This window comes from Odocoileus virginianus, unplaced genomic scaffold, assembly GCF_023699985.2.
Source record: "Odocoileus virginianus isolate 20LAN1187 ecotype Illinois unplaced genomic scaffold, Ovbor_1.2 Unplaced_Contig_20, whole genome shotgun sequence".
In the NCBI taxonomy this organism is placed as follows: Eukaryota; Metazoa; Chordata; class Mammalia; order Artiodactyla; family Cervidae; genus Odocoileus; species Odocoileus virginianus.
The window spans coordinates 522,915-536,762 of NW_027224337.1; the positions used below are offsets into that span (position 1 = coordinate 522,915).

At 37.5% G+C, this 13,848-nt stretch overlaps 2 protein-coding genes and 1 pseudogene across 2 annotated transcripts; 1 reads left to right on the forward strand and 2 right to left on the reverse strand.

Moving 5' to 3' along the window:
• Nucleotides 1-815: 815 nt before the first annotated feature.
• On the reverse strand, nt 816-1,821 carry LOC110149221 (olfactory receptor 52E8). The gene has a single exon (XM_020911609.2). It carries the CDS (start codon nt 1,752-1,754, stop codon nt 816-818), a length of 939 nt encoding a protein of 312 aa, XP_020767268.2. The 5' UTR covers nt 1,755-1,821.
• Nucleotides 1,822-9,371: 7,550 nt separating this feature from the next.
• Nucleotides 9,372-9,832, reverse strand: LOC110149214 (cytochrome c oxidase subunit NDUFA4 pseudogene; annotated as a pseudogene).
• A 747-nt stretch (nt 9,833-10,579) lies between these two features.
• LOC110149220 (olfactory receptor 52E8-like) lies at nt 10,580-11,584 on the forward strand. Its single transcript, XM_020911608.2, has one exon. The coding sequence runs from the start codon at nt 10,580-10,582 to the stop codon at nt 11,582-11,584; it is 1,005 nt and encodes a 334-aa protein (XP_020767267.2).
• Nucleotides 11,585-13,848: the final 2,264 nt, after the last annotated feature.

The following is a 13,848-nucleotide window of genomic DNA, read 5'->3' on the forward strand; positions in this document are numbered from 1 at the left end:
GCAGCAGCAGCAGCTGGCATTCTTTATGTACCATTCTTCTTCCTCTTCTTCTTCTTCTTATATGTTGCCCCAAGACTTGCAGAATCTTAGCTCCCAAACCAGGGATCAAACCCATGCCCTTGGCAGTGAAAACACAGACTTCTAACCACTGGACCACCAGGGAATTCCCTATTTCATTTCTAATGCATGGTTTCTCCTGTTTCTCTACAGTGAATATCATGATCATAATTTGTTATGGAGTATTTTATTATCCATCATTTACTCATATAAAAATGCAAATTTTAAAAGTAACCACATCATAGAACTCACATAAGAAATATGTGTGTTAATATAAGTAAATTTTCTAGAAGAATAAATACCAACGATTCTAAATAATATCATTGTTATTATTTCTAAAATCCTGCTACTGATTTTATTCTATTGCTTTTACATTTCATCTGGTGATCCAGAAACTACTATAATTTTAAAGCTACCTGCCTTGGCAATCTACCTTCCACTAACAACTGAATTTTCAGATGAATTTTCAACTATTCATTTGAAAACTTGCAAATAGAGTAACTATTTCACAGGGCTATCTTGACCAAACAATCTAACTATAAACAGTTTTCAAAAGATATAATCCTTACTGATGATTATATTATCATCAATAAACTCATTATTATTCTTAAACTAAAAGAATTATGGACAAAGGAATGTCATTACTGTCAATAATCACTGTTAAGTCTCCCTGCCCTCTATCTTTTTAGACAATAACCCCCTACTAATAAGCATATGGAGAAAATATGAACTGTTAAACATTCTAAGGCTGCTGATGGTTAACCATTAAAAAAAAAATTCCTCAAAACTCGTTCCCTAATTTGCTTAGTCCTGATTCCATAGATTACAGGATTGAGGGCTGGTGGAACAATCACATATAGATTGGCTAAGAGGATATGGATAAACTGAGGAATGTTGTGGCCAAAACGGTGTGTTAAGAAAGAAAAAAATGCTGGTGTGAAAAAGGTTAAGATAACACCAATGTGAGAGCCACAGGTATTGAGAGCTTTGAACCGGGCTTCCCAGGAAGGCAGGTGGAAGACAGTATAGAGGATCCTGATATAGGAAAGAATGATAAGAAGTACATCCAATAATAAAATAGCCATATCCCCAAGACCAAATAATATGTTGACTTTGATGCTAGCACAGGCCAGACGGGCAATGCCCATGTGCTCACAGTAGGTATGAGGAATGATATGATGCCCACAGAAGGGTAGTCTCAGGAGGAGAAATATCAGTGGAGCCACCATGTACAGGCTCCGCAGAATAGCAATGCCTGCAATAATGCCAATGACTTTGCTGGTGAGAATCATGGTGTACTGAAGGGGTTTACAAATGGCGATGTACCGGTCAAAGGCCATGGCCACCAACACAACGCTCTCCATGGCAGTAAAGAAGTGGATAAAGAACATCTGGGAAAGGCAGCTTCCAAAGGATATATCTTTGAGGCTGAACCAGAAGATGCCCAGCATTTTGGGAATGGTGGCCGTGGACAAACCCAGGTCAACAGAGTCCAATATGGCCAGGAAGTAGTACATGGGCTGGTGAAGACTATGCTCGGTCTGGATCACAAATAGGATAGCAGCATTCCCCAGGAGTGCAATAAGATACACAAAGAAAAAGGGGAATCCAATCCAGATGTGCATGTCTTCTAGGCCGGGGATGCCCAACAAAAGGAATGAAGAAGGATGGAACTGGGTGTTATTAGGCATAGACATTTTTTCTGCCACAATTATTCTGCCACATCATTTCTGTGACAATTTTTCTGTTGTCCGTATCAGAAACAATTGTTGGCTTCCAGTCAGTGATCCCTCCTCCGTGTCTCCATTTTTTCACACTCCTGTTAAGAGGCAAAATAACATTTTAATCTTTCTTTGTTTCTGCTAAAAAAATAGGATAAATAATTTTCGTCAGCAATACTGATTACATAGTTCAAAGTTGCTAACAGACTAAATGTTCTCATCACACAAAAAAAAGCCTATGTGATGTGAGGGGAGCAATAACTAAAGCGATGGCAGCAGTCATATTGTGATATACAAATGTATCAAATCAACACTTTGTATACCTTGAACATAACACAATGCTATGTATCAATTGTATCAAATTTTTTTAAAAAGGAATAAGATTAAATATACTCCCACTCATTTTTTGCTAGTGTCTCTTGAGCAACATGTGGCATCAGGAATATAAATTGCCTTACTTTATTACTGCTTTCCCTAATATAAAAAAAAACTGATATAAACAAGAGAGGGCAGAATAATATCCTCTGCACTGTGAAAATTAAAAATCTGCAGTATAGCCAGAAATAAGTGAAAAGAATAAAATTCCAGAGTCTATGTATGTGATAGTGTTCCATATATTTTTTGCTTAGGATGTATGGTGATTTCTTTGCTGTTTGTAATTTCAACTATTACCCTATTAGGGAACCTAAAAACCCCTCAAAATATAATGTGCATAATCCCGTGTGTATGTTTATGCATTTTTGTGGTGTTTGTGAATAATAGATGGCCTGGTTTTTTAGGGCAGAAGAAACAATTTCTTTTTATTTACACATATGAATGAAAAATTCTACCACATAAAAATTAATTTAAAAACTTCATAAATAGATGAACTGCTGAAGAAGAAACAGGGCAAGAAATTTCTATGTCCTATTTTAGAAAATAAACAACTCAGTTCTCATCATAATTTTTTTTTAAAGTACCCATCAAATTTGGAAAATGGATAATATCAAAGAGAGGGAAATACTTGACAGAGTATTTTTTTAGTTATGACGAAACATAAATTGAGAGATCATTCTAATCTAAATAAACCTATCATTTAGAGAGTTCATAACTCAACACATTCAGTAAAGACACTGTCCAGATACAGCCCAGCTGAGGGAGCAGAGATTAAATATTCTGAACTAGGCAACTTTCAAATATATTTCTGCCTTGTAACCATGGGGAGAGGGCAGAGCATTTTAGATACCCTAAATCTTACTTCCTAATAGGATTCTATCCTGGCGGTCATGTCTTTATGGATATCTTCCTTATAGTGACATTGAAAAGAATTATCAAGTGATTTTGTTTCATAGCACTGATCCAGAATACATGGTAATTCTGAACTTAGTTATAATAAACAAATATTTGAAGCAAAAGGGGAAGATTTTGTGGGAAAAACTAGTTGCATAGAAAATGTGAAAGTTTGATGTGTGCCATTGTATAGAAAGTTTTGATTCAAATTTATGAATATTCAAATATTGAGGGAAGTCAAAGTTGAGAAGCATCCATCAGAGATAATGCATAAGAAGGTAGATACATCTGTTGACTTTGACCCATGTCAAGATTTGTTGTGTCCTTTAATTTGATACTTTGGGAGATTCTCTCAGGAAATATATATATTTTTATATGCTATGTTATATAATATATCTGTGAGGTAAAATTGGACTGCTAGGGCTGAGGAGAAGACAGTTGAAGTTCTCAGTTTTGTAATGTTAAACTTTCAGAGATAGCTTTCTGTCTTTCATTAGTGAGAATATATAAGGTAAGTGGAGAGGTGCATCTGTGCCAGTCATGTCCAATTCTTTATGACCCCGTGGACTGTAGCCCACCAGACTCCTCTGTCCGTGGGATTTTCCAGCCAAAAACATTGGAGTGGGTTGCCATTTCCTTCTCCAGGAGGTATTCCTGACCCAGAGATCAAACCTGCGTCTCCTGCATCTCCTGACTTGGCAGGTGGATTCTTTACCACTGGGCCACCTGGGAAGCCCAAGTGGAGACGTACTCTCTCAATTTAACCCATCAAGTACTTAAGAGGTCCTCTGTGTACCAACCTAGATTAGGGAATTTGAATACAAGTTTGAATAAAATTGGCCACATACCTTCAATGAGGCCACTGAGCAGTAAGGGAGATAAAACTCCAAAGATGAAATTTGGAAATTGTATGGTAAGTTCAATTTAGAAGTATTCACAGAATGCTTTGGTGTAGAAATGGATCAGAAGAATTCCATGGAGGTGGTTAGGCTTAGGCTAAGATTCACAGAACTGTTATTCAGCCAAAGAAAAAAATGTGTTTTATTTTAAATGGAGTGAAGAGTAAGAATAAAGTGAAAATGAAAGCACAGTGGACAGAAAGAACATAAAAAAGGAATAACAGATTCTCTCAATGAACTTATCCAGAAATCCAGTAGATTAATGACCAAATTCTTAATCATCTGATGTCTTAGTCTCTCTTAAGGGCACCACACAGCAAAACTTTAGAAAATAAATACAGTTACATCCCAAGAAAACCAATTATTCCACTTATTTCTGTGAATTTTCTAAATGGATTTGAAAATGGATGCTTACCTCCTCTCAAAGTCAACATCATTTCCAGTCTGTAAACACTTAACAAATCAACAAATCATTTAATCATTTTATAATGTATACTGGCCTGTTATTTCAATATATATTCATATATCTTTCAATTTCTCTGAGTTCAGAATTAAGACTGGTCCCAATCTCTCATTTACCTTCTAACTTAAAGTTCTACATGAGAGTATATTTAGCTCTCCAGCAGCCATCTCTTTGACATGGTATCTACTTACTCTGCCCTATTCCACCAACCATCAGCAGACCCCAACCATCCACATTCCCATTTCCCGGAACTGATGAGCACAAGAAGCGTGTATACCTTCTTCTTGTCCTGGCATAATTTTGTAACCTCATGGTAATACTGCTATTTCCTTTCTCAGATGCTTTATCAACCTAGCCCTAAGTCTTATTTTCATCAAATCTGTTCTCCGGAGCTATGCTTTAAGATTCATTTATTAACAAATTCATGAATTCAAAAGCAGTTCTAGAAAATAGAGAAAACCAGTCCTTGCCCTCTTGCTATTCACACACATACAATTGCAAACTAGATCAGAAACAATAGCTAAATCAGTGCAGGCTATATTGGTGCATCTCCTTCCACATTTTCCATATGAGATTTTGCACAATCATAGGTATAAGAACATGTAGGTAAACGAGTAGCCTCAGGAGGTTGTGAGTGTGCATTCTTATTTCATCTTTTTTTTTTTTTAACCTTCACTTTTCCTCCAACTCTTCATACTATTTTGGCATAAGCACTTTCCCCATTTGTCTTGGTGTTTTCACAGCCTAACCATTATATAACTTACCTTGGTCTCTAAGAAACATCCCGTGGCATACCATTTATTATGCTAAGTGGGAGGTATTTATACTTTTCTTAAAACCCACATCCCCTGGGATGAGTCCCAATAGTATTTTAGGGGATTTGATGCAGTTAATAGGCTCCAAAGAATTCTTTGTTATTACTATTATTGAAATACACTTCACATACAATATTATCTTAATGTCAGGTATCCTACACTATATAGTGATTGAAAATTTGCAACATTATGATATAATCACTGCAATAAGTCTAGTAAACATCTGTCCCCATACAAAGTTGCTCCAATATTGTTGACCATATTTTTTATGCTGTATATTGCATAAGGCTTATTTTATAACAGGGATTTGTACTTAATCCCCTCCACCTATTTCAACACTTGCAACATTTTTCCCTTCTGGTAACTAATCTAATAGTTTAATCTAAACTAAACTAGTGCAAATAATTGTTATTTGTATCTATGAGTCTGCTTTCATTTTGCTTGGTTTTGTTTTTAGATTCCACATACAAGTGAGATGATAGTGTTTTTGTCGTTCTTTATCTGACTTATTTTACTTAGTATAATGAACCCTAGATACATCCATGTTGTCACAAATGAAAAGACTTCAAATTTTTATGGTTTAGTATCATTCCATTGTATACATATACCATATCTTCTTTACCATTCATCTATCCATAGGCACTTAGATGGCTTCAAAATCTTGGCTATCATAAAAAATGTTGGAATGAAAGTCCAATTCTGTTCAGTTTGGTTGCTCAGTTGTGTCCAACTCTTTGCAACCCATGGACTGCAGCACACCAGGCTTCCCTATCCATCACCAACTCCTGGAGCTTACTCAAACTCATGTCCATCAAGTTGGTGATGCCATCCAACCATCTCATCCTTTGTTGTCCCTTTCTCTTCCCATCTTCAATCTTTCCCAGCATCAGGGTCTTTTCAGATGAGTCAGTTCTTCCCATCAGGTGGCCAAAGTATTGGAGTTTCAGCTTCAGCATCAGTCCTTCCAGTGAATATTTAGGACTGATTTCCTTTAGGATGGACTGGTTGGATCTCCTTGCTGTCCAAGGGACTCTCAAGAGTCTTCTCCAACACCACAGTTCAAAAGCATCAATTCTTCAGTGTTCAGCTTTCTTTATAGTCCAACTCTCACATTCATACATGACCACTGGAAAAACCATAGCCTTAACTAGATGGACCTTTGTTGGCAAAGTAACATCTCTGCTTTTCGATATGCTATCTAGGCTGGTCATAAGTTTCCTTCCAAGGAGTAAGTGTCTTTTAATTTCATTGCTGCAATCACCATCTGCAGTGATTTTGGAGCCCAGAAAAATCATGTCAACCATTGTTTCCAATGTTTCCCCATCTATCTGCCATGAAGTAATGGAACTGGATGCCATGATCTTAGTTTTCTGAATGTTGAGCTTTAAGCCAACTTTTTCACTCTCCTCTTTCACTTTCATCAAGAGGCTCTTTAGTTCTTCTTCACTTTCTGCCATTGCCACTGAATTGCATACTTTAAATGGTTGAAGTGAAGTGAAGTGAAAGTCTCTCAGTCATGTCTGACTTTTTGTGACTTCATGGACTGTAGCCCACCAGGACTGATGTTGAAGCCAAAGCTCCAATACTTTGGCCACCTCATGGGAAGAGTTGACTCATTGGAAAAGACCCTAATGCTAGGAAGGATTGGTGGCAGGAGGAGAAGGGGACGATAGAGGATGAGATGGCTGGATGGCATCACCGACTTGATGGACATGGGTTTGGGTAGTCTCCAGGAGTTGGTGATGGACAGGGAGCCTGGCATGCTGTGATTCATGGGGTCTCAAAGAGTTGGACACGACTGAGCGACTGAACTGAACTGGACTATACAATCCATGGAATTCTCCAGGACAGAATACTGGAGTGGGCAGCCTTTCCCTTCTCCAGGGGATCTTCCCAACCCAGGGATTGAACCCAGGGTCTCCCACATTGTGGACAGATTCTTTACCAGCTGAGCCACAAGGGAAGCCCAAGAACACTGGAGTGAGTAGCCTATCCCTTCTCCAGCAGATCTTCCTGACCCAGGAATTGAACTGGGGTGGCTAAAATGGTCAATTCCTATGTTATGTGTATTTTACTACAATTTAAAAAAAGAATTTCTGGCTATATAGATGCCCAAAAAGAGTCCAGAGGATTAGTCCCAGCATTTTATGACCTAAAACAGTAAAGGATAAGAAATAAGGAAGGAAAAAAGATTAAATATGATCGATCACTAATACTCTGTAAAACAGCAAGAATTGACAGTTGACCAAATAACAAGCAGCAAGATCCCTAAGATTTCCCTAGAGCTTCTCTTCAGCTACAGCAATGACCAAAGGGAATTCCTATTCGTTTTAATTCCAATGCCTCAGACTGCCAGGCATCTAGAGATGACATTGCAAATCCTCCTCAACACACAGGCACAAAAACATTTGTTAGCTACTCCTGGGATGTATCAAGGCTCTGATCTAAAAAAAAATGTTAATAACTGAATTTTCAGTTGCTACACGATCCCCTTCAACAGAAGACAGTGTATCTGGTAAGTGCCCGTGATAGATCTGAATAATGCGGGTCTAAGATTGGGATTCAGATTCACAGAAATCAAGTTAAGACTTCAAGTATTGGGGTAAGGAATAAAATGGCACATATCGGTGGTCTGGGGAGAGATACCAGGAGGACTAACATGGGAAGAAGTTGGAGAGAAAGTACCTGCTGGACACCTATAATATTTCAGGTTTATATACCCTCATTTATCCCACTCAATAATAATATGAGGTACACATGACTGTGCTTATTTCTAAATAAAATTAAAATACAGAACATAGTGCAACTTACCTAAGGTCACAAGGCCAGTAAGAACAGACTCAGGACTATTTCATGCCACAAGACAAGTAATACTAAATATTATATGCTTTTGCTTCTTTTTCCTACACATACTACCATGATAATGAGTGAAACACAAAGTGAAAAAAAAAAAAGCTGAGTTGGCAAATAAGACTAGAATGATGAACTTGAATCCCCTTGAACTTAGTGACTCCCTACATACCAAAATGTAAAACAAAAAAGCCTACAATATGATCAGTTGTTGATTTTTTTCTCCTGCTTTATATTTCAAAGGGCTTAAACTGAATTCAAACTTGATTATTTGGAGACCTGAATTAACGTTTTGATGGCATAGCCCAATATGAAGCATGAAGTGGAAAGCATAACTACAGCAATAGTGAAAAAAAATATCTTTGGAACTAAACGAACAGATGTGAGTAAAGAATTTGGCTTTGCCCAGAGAAAGGTCTGGCCTTTGCTCTTGGCTTCCATGAAGTAATCTGTGTCATATCTGATAGAAGTGTCTTTATTTAAGGTGAGGGCTGGCCAAACCAGACCTGAGTGTGGGGATTGACCATGCCATAAAGACCAACAATATAACAGAATTGGAGATTTTGGTCATGTGGCATCAGTCAATGGGTGTCCAACCATGTGTGCAAAAAATCTATCAAGTGTATGTAAAGAAACCACAATATAAAATCCAAACAAAAGGTCAAGTGAGCTTTCATGGTTGGCACTCTGGCTCAATGCACATTGCCACATATCAGTTCCAGGAGGGTAATTCATCCTGACTTTATGTGAAAGGACAATAGATGTTTCATGTTTGGAAACCTCACCCTCTTCCCTAAGCATTTCTTCCTTTATTTGGTTTTAATCTTTCTCCAGAATAAACTCTAACCATGATTATCATAGCTTTCAGTAAGTTTTATGAGTCCTTCTAGTAAACTATTGAACCTGGGTATAATTTGGGAAAACCTGTATACTTGAAGTTTGTGTCAATAGGAAGGACAGTCTTAGGAACTGTGCCTTAACTTTGCAGTTTAGCTATTGCAGATCTGATGTCACATTTCTCTCAACAGTTAAAGAAGTCAACAAGTTATTAATAATGAACTTCATTCTGAGAGGAAACTTCATGGATTATCATGTCCCTCTTGATGATTTATCTTAAATTCCTACTTGGGGATATCTGAAATCTAGATATCTGGACCCCAGGTATTGTGTGGATCTGCTTTTAGATTCTCAATTCTGTTCCATTGTCTCTTTTTCTACCTTTTTACTTTGCCAGTAACACTGTGATATATCATAGCTTTATGGAAAATTCCTTTTTTTTTTTTAAAATTTCAGACTATTTATTCATCAGTGTAAACCTCAACACAATACACCAACATGATTCCATGCATTTAGAGGGGAAATATTTCCTGGTTAAGTGGAAAATTGTGCGGATGGCTTCTGGAAGACCTTCATTCTAAGCAGCTTTAAGTGAAATATTTCATTTAGAAGTCTGGACCTTCTTTCTTCAGTTTGCTGTAATCTACATTCACAGAGTAGAACTTGTACTGATCATTAGGACCTAGTTTGTTCCAGGGTTCTGGGTTATTCTTTCTGTCCCAACTGACATCGGGATTGAACAATGCCAGGCACGTGACATACAGTGCTGCTCCAATAAATATGAAGAGGGGGATCAAGCTAGGGTGCTTCTTGGCCTGACCGATGATCTGGCGGAGCATGGTTGCGACAGAGGCCTCGAGCCCAAACCGAGAGAAAAACTAAGCCGCAAGGCCGGAGATTAAGCACTCACGGCACCTAGGAGGAGCGTATCTGATAGTGTAAATATTTCAGATTTATTCTTCTTTGAGATATTTTTGACTGATCCAACTCCTTTTATTCTCCCTCATCTCTTATTTTTCTTTCTACCCCCTTTCACTACCTCTAATGACAAGTTTGCAAATATAGGTTTGCAATGTCACAAAATCTAGTTCCAAACTAATTTCAAATCTTGATTCTGATGATTATTAACTCTGTAAGCAATGGTATAAGTTAACCAACATCTCAAAACCATTTACTTTCATAAATCAAAGACCAGTAAAACTTGTGCCATAAAATTGTGGGTAGAACTGAATGAGATAATATAAGCACATAACAGTAAGAATAATGTCTGAAGAATAGTAGGTATCCAATTCAAGATAGATGTTATTATTGTGGTGGTTATTGCTATTATTATCAATTTTATTATTGCTTAATAGTATTACTTCTTGGAGAAGAGGAGAGTTAGTGCATTTATCTACTCTTAACCCATAATTTTAGAGAAAAATGGTGTTAAATTCTATTTGACACCTCAACTCTCATACTTATGGTACAGGTGAGAAGAGTCACTAGGATTATGTATGGAGAACTGAAAAAGAAAAAAATAATCAAAGACATTTAGAAAAACTTATTCCTAATACCAAACCTTTGTTTGGGAATTTTTTATTTTTAATCTTTATAGATATCAGTTAACTGTGGATTTTCCAATGGTAATCATCAACAATTTTTAAAAGTCATGCCACCTGCAGAAGAATGTCTTCTCCCAATGTCACTGAGTCACATCCTTCTTCGTTCCTGTTGCTGGGGATTCCAGGGTTGGAAGTTGCACAGATCTGGCTTGGCTTTCCCTTCTGTGTCGTGTATCTGATTGCTCTCATTGGGAATATTATTATTCCACTTGTTATCTGGATAGATCGTAGCCTTCATCAACCCATGTTCTACTTTCTGGCCATGCTGTCAGTGATTGACCTGAGTCTTTCTACTGCTACCATACCCAAAACGCTGGGTATCTTCTGGTTCAGCCTTCAGGAGCTGTGCTTTGCGTGCTGTATTGCTCAAGTCTTTTTTATCCACTTTTTTACAGTCATGGAGAGCATAGTACTTCTTGCCATGGGTTTTGATCGCTATGTGGCTATTTGCAATCCCCTCAGGTACAGCATGATCCTCACCAATAGAGTTATTGGTGTGATTGGTATGGTGGTAGTTCTAAGAAGTTTATGCATGATTGCCCCCATCATTTTTCTCCTCCTGCGACTGCCTTACTGTGGACACAGAATCATTCCTCATACCTATTGTGAGCACATGGGAGTGGCGCGTCTGGCTTGTGCCAGCATTAGTGCTAATGTCTACTATGGTCTTGGTAATATTTCTATATTGTTTCTGGATGTGCTTCTTATCATTATCTCCTATGCTAGGATATTGAATACTGTCTTTCATCTCCCTTCCCAAGATGCCCGCCTAAAGGCTCTAAATACCTGTAGTTCTCATATCTGTGTTATCTTAGTCTTTTTTGGTCCAGCTCTCTTTTCCTTCCTCACTCATCGTTTTGGTCATAGCATCCCCCAGTATATCCATATCCTTCTGGCTAATCTCTATGTAGTTGTTCCCCCTGCCCTCAACCCAGTCATTTATGGAATCAGGACCAAGCAAATCCAGGAGCGTGTACAGAGTATATTTGTTAAAAAAAAAGACGAATCAGAGGTAATTCATTCAACTTATAAAGGCATAAAATCTTCAAAGACTGACATTTGTGATTAAATTAATAAAGCAATGTATTTCACCCAAATTGTGTGTATGTGTGTGTATGCTTGAATTTAGTCACTTAGGCTCTTTAAGACCCCATAGACTGCAGCCCACCAGGCTCTTCTGTTCAAGGGATTTCCCAGGCAAGAATACTGGAGTGAGTTGCCATTTCCTCCTCCAGGGGATCTTTCTGATCCAGGGATTGTACTCTTGTCTCCTGCATCTGCTACACTGCAGGTGGATTCCTAGCCACTGAGTCTTCAGGGAAACCCCTTAAAGTTGTATAAGTACCATATAGACTATATGTAGGCATAGAAAAGAAATATTGGTTGTAACTGTTGCAGGCATGTGTGTTTGTGCATGTCTCAATATATACTTGCAATGATATTCACTGCTGACCCAGGCACAGAATATGCCATGCAAGAGTAAATCTCAAGGGAGGAGAGATTTTATTCACTGAAGAATTAGCTTTCTGTTAAAACTGTACGGTGCTCTAGATCTCTTTCAGATAGTAATAAGACTTCTTTCATAAGGATATTCAATGAGATCACATGATGAGGAGGAAGTAAAATGCAAAATTTTTATAAATGAGCTGGTGAGCCTTGAGGGAACTCAGGAAGGAAAAGAATACCTGCTGTCTAAGAGCCATGAGACTGCAGCCACTCCTCAGAGTGAGCCATGAAGAAATTCTGAATGTGAAAACACCGGTTACTGGTCCCAGATGACTAAGGTGCATACCAAAAGAATGATTTCAGTTAGCCTAGACTCTTGCACCTTCCATACATAGAAAAACAGAAAAGCACTAAATTTCTTAACTTTAGATATCTGTTATTTTTTAAATTAACAAAATCTTTTGGGATCAGACTATCTTTGTTTCAAAACTTCTGTGTCTCCTGGCTCCCCTCCCCTGCTTGCCTCCTTGGATCAGTTCTATTAGGGTTACTTGAGATGCTGCCTACTGGGCTTGAAGTCCTGAAAATTCCTGCCAAATAAAACATAACTCTGAACTTTTAAGTTGTGAATATATTCTAAGTCAACAGAACAAACGTATGGATACAAAGGGAAAAGAGGGGAGTAGGATAAATTGGGAGATTGGGATTGACGTATATGCACTATTGATACTATCCATAAAATAGATAACTAATGAAACCCTATTGTATAACACAGAGAACTCTACTCAATGCTCTGTTGTGACCTAGGTGGAAAGGAAATCCATAAAAGGGGATATATGTAAATATGTAGCTGATTCACTTTGCTGCACAGCAGATAGTAACACAACACTGTAAAGCAACTATTCTCCCATAATTTTTTTTAATTTTGAAAATAAAGTATTGTCTAAAAGTAAATAGTAAAATTTTTACCTAAGTATAATCAAGGAAATGATAAGAATTAGACTAATTTTTTGAGCTTGAGTCAAATTTGAGCTTGGGGAATATTCTATTGACACTTAGGTCAGTCATCCTTTAAAAGTTTTATTTTAAATTATCATTCTTTCTTTTCTATTGACATTTTTGTAGTGTTTTCTTCCCCTTCCATGCTCTCAAGTTTCTGATTCTATGAAGTTCTTCATAAGCCTAACCTCCTATAAACACTTTCATTCATGAAATGGTAAATTTAACAATATGTATTTTGTGACAAAGAAACATTCTTCCTTCTTGGAGTTTAAAAATGCTTTGAAATGAATGAAAATCATTATAAGACATATTTTTTAGCAATTGATAAAGCAATTTAGTTAAAAACAGAGATAATAAAAGAATATGTTACTTTCCAGGTGGCAGAGTGGTAAAGAATCCACCTACCAATGCAGGAGACATGGGTTGATCCCTGAGTCAGGAAGATCCCCTGGAGAAGGAAATGGCAACCCGCTCCAGTATTCTTACCTGGAAAATTCCATGGACAGAGGAACTTAGCAGGTTACAGTCCATGGTTTTGCAAAGAGCTGGACACGACTGAGCGATTGAATATAGCAAAATGTTACTGAACAATTGAGTCATACTTTGAAAAGATTAAAAAGGTGTGTTTAGTGGCCTGAAGTTTATTCATTTAGAAATTGAAGTTTGTAAACTGGTAAGTAAAATGGTTATGTGGGAGTTTAGAAAGTCTTATGTCACATTATCATTTAGGAAAGATAGGGCGTAGACAATTAGTGAAGCACAAAGTGGATTTCTGATAATTTTATGACTCAAGGAGAACTGTAATTTGGACAGTTATAATGCAAATAAAGGGAAGATGTCAGGTATGAGACACGAGAGAGAGAGATGGGGCACCTTTTAGCCACA